The following is a 6,000-nucleotide window of genomic DNA, read 5'->3' as shown; positions in this document are numbered from 1 at the left end:
GGGCATGGCCTCCCCATGTCCCCATCCCAGCCCTGAGGCCCCCGGGCCCCAAGCTTGAGAGAAGGGGGACTCGGCCAGCACAGTCCGCCCCAGCTCTCCAGCTCTGTCCGGCTCGCTCTGTGACGAGCTCAGCAGGGCCAGCTCTAGCCGGCTGCTCAGACACCAGTGTGCTAGGCTGGAGCCTTGCTGATGGGGGAGCTCAGGGCTGCAGCGCACCAGCCCGGCCCTCATGGTGACCACGACCCTTGTGATGCTCCAGGGGGAAGCATCTCGGAAAAGCCCCTCTCGTGTCTGCTCCACCTCCGGGGCTGGAGCCCCCTCTCACTTCCCGCCTGAGCCCAAAACCTTGGCTCATGGCCAGGGCCTGCGCTCGGCGCCAGGGGCCAGGCAGGGCCACAGGGCTCTGGCTGCGCGGGACTGACAGTTACAAGGACAAACACAGGCCTGGCTAGGTTAGGGCTTCAAGTAGCCAGTGACTACTTTGCAGCGTCCGGGTGTCCTGCACTTCATCTGTCCACCCCGGGCTCTGGGTGGGTCCCCACTGCCGCGGCCTCAGTCCACCCCAGGCCAGGGTCCCTCGGCTCAGGAGACGCCTTCTCGTGGACCGACCCGGGACCTGGACAGAAATTCTCACAAATCGGCGAAAGGAAGGAAAGACTTTTGAGAAGAATCACATGGGCCCTAGGCACTTAACTTCAGATCTAAGCTGTGCCTTGGCGGCTTTGACCGGCTGTCCAGCCTTGCATTCCAGCGAGAGCGGCGCCCCCTGCAGCCCATTCCCGGGATGCGCCGCCCGAGATCCCAGCTGTGGAACACGGCCGGCTGGACGCGGCTCTCACACTAACGAGGTGGACCCACTGCCCGTGCGCAGGTGTTGAGTCCGCTCTCAGCCAGCCCCACCCACCCGGGCCTGGAGCTGTTCCAGGTGAGCTTTGAGCTCAGAAAGGAAGTGGCCAAGCAGGAGGGCAGGGTCACCTGCTGGGAGTGCAGATGTGGGACAAAGTGACCATGGATGGGAGACGGCAAAGGCTCCAGAGGAGGAGAGAGGAGGGGAGGGGGCCGTGAGTAAGGCCCCCAGCGCTCAAGCAGCGGGCACAGTCCAGATGCCCAAAGGCGAGCTGGCCAGAGGGTCCCTGGGAGCCAGCCAGCGGCCGGGGTGAGGCTTCCAGGCTGGACTGGCTGAGCAGTGCGATCAAGACCACCGGTGGGGGCCTGGACTGATGGTGGCCTTGGGAGGGGTTCAGGGAGGAGGACCCTCCAGGGAGCACAGTACAGGGCAGCCCGTGTCCGGGAGGACCTGTGGCTTTAGGACTTAGTTGTGAACAAAGGTCTGGCTTGTGATGGGACAGCTGGAAGGGCTGTGACCTGAGCGTCCGCCCACCCTTCCAGGAGCGCGAGGTGTGCGGGGCACTCGTCCTCAGGGCACGGGCCGCGGGCCGGGTGTGTACAGGGCTCGGCCACCTTAGCCAGAGGCTATGCTTGGTGTTCCTGAGCTGGCAGCAGGGGGCGCCCTGAGACCTCCTAATGGGAGCATCTGCGGCCCAGACCGGGGAGGACAAGCCCTAGGCCTCACCTGGTGCAGGGGGAGCAGCAGGGAAGCTCCCCGGGTCAGCCGCCCGGCTCCCCCTTCCCGCGCGGCTGGCAGGGCCCCGCAGCCGGCTACTGCCCTCCGCACAGTTAGCACCCGAGGCAGACAGGCAGCTCTTGTCCACTTGTCACCAAGACCCGTCTTGTGCAACCAGGGCTTCTCACCACGGGAAGGCGGGGCCTTCAGAGGCCTCGGATGTGTCCACAGGGAGGGTCCTGTGCAAAGCAGGGGCGAGGGGTCCTGACCCACCAGACGGGGTGGCCGTCAACCAGACTTCAGATCGGAGTTGCCCAGGAGACACACAAACACCAACCTGGGTCCCACCCCTGACCCATCACCTTGGAGCCCTGTGTTAGAGGCGGGGCTGGACCCCCCACTGCTCCGAAGCCCTGCAGGCGCCCCCACGTGCTCCCAGGGTTCAGAATGTCTTTGGGCAGCAGCTCTCACAGCCTTGCCCAGGATCTGCTCAGCACTCCTGGTAACAGGATGGAAAGGCAGAGTCCTGGCTCCACCCCTGAGCTCCTGGATCAGGATTCTGAGAGGTGGGGGCCCAGGGCCTGCATTCTGACCTGCCCCACGGGTGATTCTGACACTGCCCAGGGGGAGACATGCCTCACTACCCTAGTGTGTTCTGGGCCGCAGGGCAGACAGCGCCTGGGGGCTTGCGGGGAGTGCAGAACCCTAGGCTCCGCCCGCAGCCTGCTCAGCCAGAACTGCAGAAATGGGATCCCTGGGCCATCTGTCCAGAGTGTGAGAGCCGCTGCTCTGGGGCCTCACGGGACAGGAACGACACGAGGCCGGCTGTGCGGGGCCCCAGCAGGGGTCACTGCAGGGCGAGGGGCCGTGCTCCCAGGGGCAAGGACTGGGCCCAGGTGATGGGACTCTCCTGGTGCACTTCCCCAGGGGAGGTTCCCCAGGTGGGGTCCCTCCAGGCAGAGCCCTCCAGGTGGGGCCCAGGAGAGTCTGTGTGCAGGCCAGCAGGGAGAGCGGCCTGAAGAACTCAGGAAGAGAGAAGAGGTGCGGGGGGTGCGGGGGTGGACGTGGGGGTGGGGAGGTGCGCGGGTGAAAGGTCCAGGAGGCTGACCCCGGACAGCCGTCAGAATGCTAAGTGACAGGGAGCTATGGTGCTATTTTTAAAAAAGATTTTCCCCTACATGAAAGTCATAAATTACGGAAAATCTATAACCAGAAAGAAGGAGAAACATACGTGCCCACAGCCCCACCCCAACACCGTTACTGCTCATCGCCTGTAGGTTCTTCTCCATGTAGTGTTTTTGGTAAGTAAATAGAAAGACACAGCACTTGTGACTTCACGTCGCTGTTCCTGTCACCGTAGGAACGTGGGCACATCGTCCTCCGACGTGGAGTCGCTCACAGCGCGCGCTGCGCGGTCCCGGTGGGGGCGGGGCCCGGGGCCCGGTGCCCGGCCCAGCGCCGCACCCCACCTGCAGGACACCGGGACGCTGGGCCGCACCGTGCAGGCTGGAGACCCACGCAGGGGTCCTTCCCCGCGGCCGGACTTCACTGCCTCTGCTCCGCCCCGGCTTCCTCCACTGCATACGGTCTGGTCCCACACAGACCGCGCGCCCTGCGTCCCGTAGCACACCTAGCGGCCCCGCTGGGTAGGGCGTGGGAGCCGGGAGGGGCCCGGGGGATTTCAGCCGTCAGGATGGCATCGGGAACCGGTTCTCAGGCCTGACATCAGTGGTGCCGTTTGCAGGGCTCAAGGGCCTGCGTCGGCCGCAGCAGCGAGAGCAAACTCCAGCCCCGAAGCCAAGCGCCGACAGGAGGTGCAGCTGCGGGAGACCAGGCAGCCGCTGCCACAGCCCCCTCTAGTGGAAACAAGGGGTAAGGACTGCGGGCTTGCTTGGCGGTTTTCAAAAAGCGCTGGAGAATTTGGGAAAAGAAAATGATGTGCTCGGAGCTTAAAATTTCCAGCCTGGGAGCAGATAAGAAACCAGAAAGTTCTAGGCTGTGCAGAAGAGGGTTAGCGAGCAGGCCCGCCTGCCCCCTCAGAAAGGCTGGCCCGCGAGGCTGGCCGGGGCCGGGGGGCCGGGAGGGCCCGGCTGCCCCTAAAGGTTGGTGCAAGTGTGGCTCGTGTGAGAGCCGCTTCCTCCTGGGAGTGGGTCCCCACCAGGCACGGGTGCCCGGGACCAGGCACGGGTGCCCGGGACCAGCCCCCCAGGACAGCCCCGGGGCCCTGCGGGGTGGACGGCACCTCCCGTGTCACACAGCTGGTGGCGGGCACTGAGCGTGTCGTGTGCGGGGAGGGGGCTCTGGAAGCTCAGCCTGGTCCCCGACTTCTCCCCCCGCCCGCCCCGCCGTGCTCCTCTTCCTCTCACTGAGGCTGCCTTGTTCCCGCTCTCCGTCCTGAACGCAGCCTGAGTGCGGCCTCCGCTGGGTCCTGGGGGCCCCGAGTGAATCGAGCCCCAGTGGTCTTGGGGACCCTGACACAGTTACCCAGTGCCCACCTGAGGACCCCAGTACAGCTCCCTTAAAGTAATTTGCCTTTTGTAGGCATAGGATCCAGATTTCCGAAAATAAAACCCAACATTCAATCTGGCACGGGGCAGCAGCATGGGTGGACAGATGACCTCGCAGGGACCCTCCCTGGAGGTCAGGGCATTTTCAGGGAAGAGCAGCCCTCGTCACCTGGGTGCGGACACGTGAGCAGGTCCTGGTGGAGCTGAGGTCCGAAGCCCTACATTCTGCTGGGTCTTCTTTGCCAGAAACAGCCTCTCCCGGTGAACAGGAAAGCGGGTTTATTTTGAGTGCCAGTGTTGAATTCAGTCCTAAAAACCTTATGCCTGTGCAAAGATGTTTTTCTCTTCATTTGATCTTTGGATCAGATTCCCAGAAGTGGTCGCCTGCTGCCAGCAGGGTCACAGAAGTCCTCAGTCCTCTGGCTGGGGATGAAACATTCAGTGTGACAGTTCACAGAGGTGGTACCCTGCTCCCCCCGCCCCTGTCCCCGGCCTGTTATAAAAGAGGCGCCCGTGTGTTGGCAGCAGACGTCCATCAGGCTGCCCAGAGGAGGCTGAGGGGCCGGAGCTGCAGGTAACCTCGGGGCGGGCAGACTGTACCCTCGGGCAGATGCCGGGGACGTCCCTTAAAAATAGTGACATTAAACAAGGCCAACTGAATTGTGGGTTTAGCCTCAGAAGGATGGTTTGACGCCACTGAAGTCGACGTTGCCATAAAAACACTAAGAACTTGTCTGCTGCTCGGGCTGTTTTCCCGGGAGCTGCCCACTGAGGCGTGGCGGGAAGAAGCTGGGGACCTGAGGGCTGGGTGGTCTCGCCTGTCTGGGTTCCTCCTGCTGCAGGTGGACCTGAGTGCCGTCGGTCAGTGGGGGACAGGCCTGGGAAGATGAGGTCCTGCCTGGTGCCTGGGCTGGCCCTCTGCCTCCTGCTGGGGCCTCTGGCAGGTGAGGGGCTGCTCTGTCCACCTGTGCTGTTCCTGTTGCTCTCCCATCATCCCCCGGGGCACTGGGGCACCACTGGGCAGGGGGGTCCTGCCCTGGGGGCCCTCTGGGGTGACTGCTCTCCCCTTCTGTCGCAGGGGCCAAGCCTGTGCAGGAGGAAGGAGGTACGAACTGCTCTCCCACTTCTGGTCTTGTGCATGTCCAGGGTGGGGTGGGGGTGGGGAAGGGGAGGGGTTGGGCGGCACCAGGAGCCACACAGGCAGAGGGATTGGAGCCTCTTCCCTGGGCCCCGTCCTCCAGCCACGGGGGACATATGGGGCAGGAAGGGCCCCCTGAGCCTCCGAGGACCTGGGGCATTCCCCTGCGCAGACCCCTAGCCCCACCTCAGTGCAGAGCATCAGACTCCAAGGCTGGGAGCTGTGGTCTCCTCTGAAATCCCGCCTGGATGCCCCCACATCCCCACCAGGGTGTTTCCCCGCTCAGTATCCCCAGGCCAGGGGCCAGACTCCCCTCCTTCTCCCCTCTTTGTCCCCCAGACCAGGGGTCCTGAGGGGCAGGGCCTGGGTTACCCCCACTGTATCTCAGATGACCAGGCTCAGGTGCCTCCGGGCGGGATGCGACGGGATGGCCCAGCCCCTGAGCCAGGCTGTCCTGCCCTCCAGACCCCTATGCGGAGCTGCCGGCCATGCCCTACTGGCCTTTCTCCACCTCCGACTTCTGGAACTACGTGCAGCAACTCCAGGCCCTGGGGGCCTACCCCCAGCTGGAGGACATGGCCCGCACCTTCTTCGCCCACTTCCCCCTGGGGACCACCCTGGGCTTCCACGTCCCCTACCGGGAGGAGTGAGGTCCCGGGCGGGCAGGGCCCCCACCCCGGGGGAGCCAGGCCAGCCTCGCACTCAATAAACTCCTGACTCAAGTGCATGACACACACCCTGGTTTTCTTTCCAGAAGCTGTATTTACTCTCTCATTTGCGAGTCAGCCTGG

The 6,000-nt window shown here is 64.2% G+C and overlaps 1 protein-coding gene across 3 annotated transcripts; it reads left to right on the top strand.

Annotated features, from left to right (window-relative positions):
• Nucleotides 1–879: 879 nt before the first annotated feature.
• On the top strand, nt 880–5,930 carry OTOS (otospiralin). 3 transcript variants are annotated; one of them, XM_032480838.1, is made up of 6 exons: nt 880–925; nt 2,925–3,150; nt 3,309–3,436; nt 4,914–5,015; nt 5,150–5,176; nt 5,675–5,930. In XM_032480838.1, exons 4-6 carry the CDS (start codon nt 4,958–4,960, stop codon nt 5,857–5,859), a joined length of 270 nt encoding a protein of 89 aa, XP_032336729.1. In that variant the 5' UTR covers nt 880–925; nt 2,925–3,150; nt 3,309–3,436; nt 4,914–4,957; the 3' UTR covers nt 5,860–5,930. The 3 variants fall into 3 exon arrangements, with proteins under 3 accessions (XP_032336729.1, XP_032336730.1, XP_032336728.1); XM_032480839.1 differs by lacking the exon at nt 880–925 and adding an exon at nt 4,438–4,645 and having other exon boundaries at nt 2,833–3,150; XM_032480837.1 differs by lacking the exons at nt 880–925; nt 2,925–3,150; nt 3,309–3,436 and adding an exon at nt 3,454–3,666.
• Nucleotides 5,931–6,000: the final 70 nt, after the last annotated feature.

The sequence above is a fragment of the Camelus ferus genome, chromosome 5, assembly GCF_009834535.1.
Source record: "Camelus ferus isolate YT-003-E chromosome 5, BCGSAC_Cfer_1.0, whole genome shotgun sequence".
Classification (NCBI taxonomy): Eukaryota; Metazoa; Chordata; class Mammalia; order Artiodactyla; family Camelidae; genus Camelus; species Camelus ferus.
This window is presented reverse-complemented; position numbering and strand designations above follow the sequence as displayed.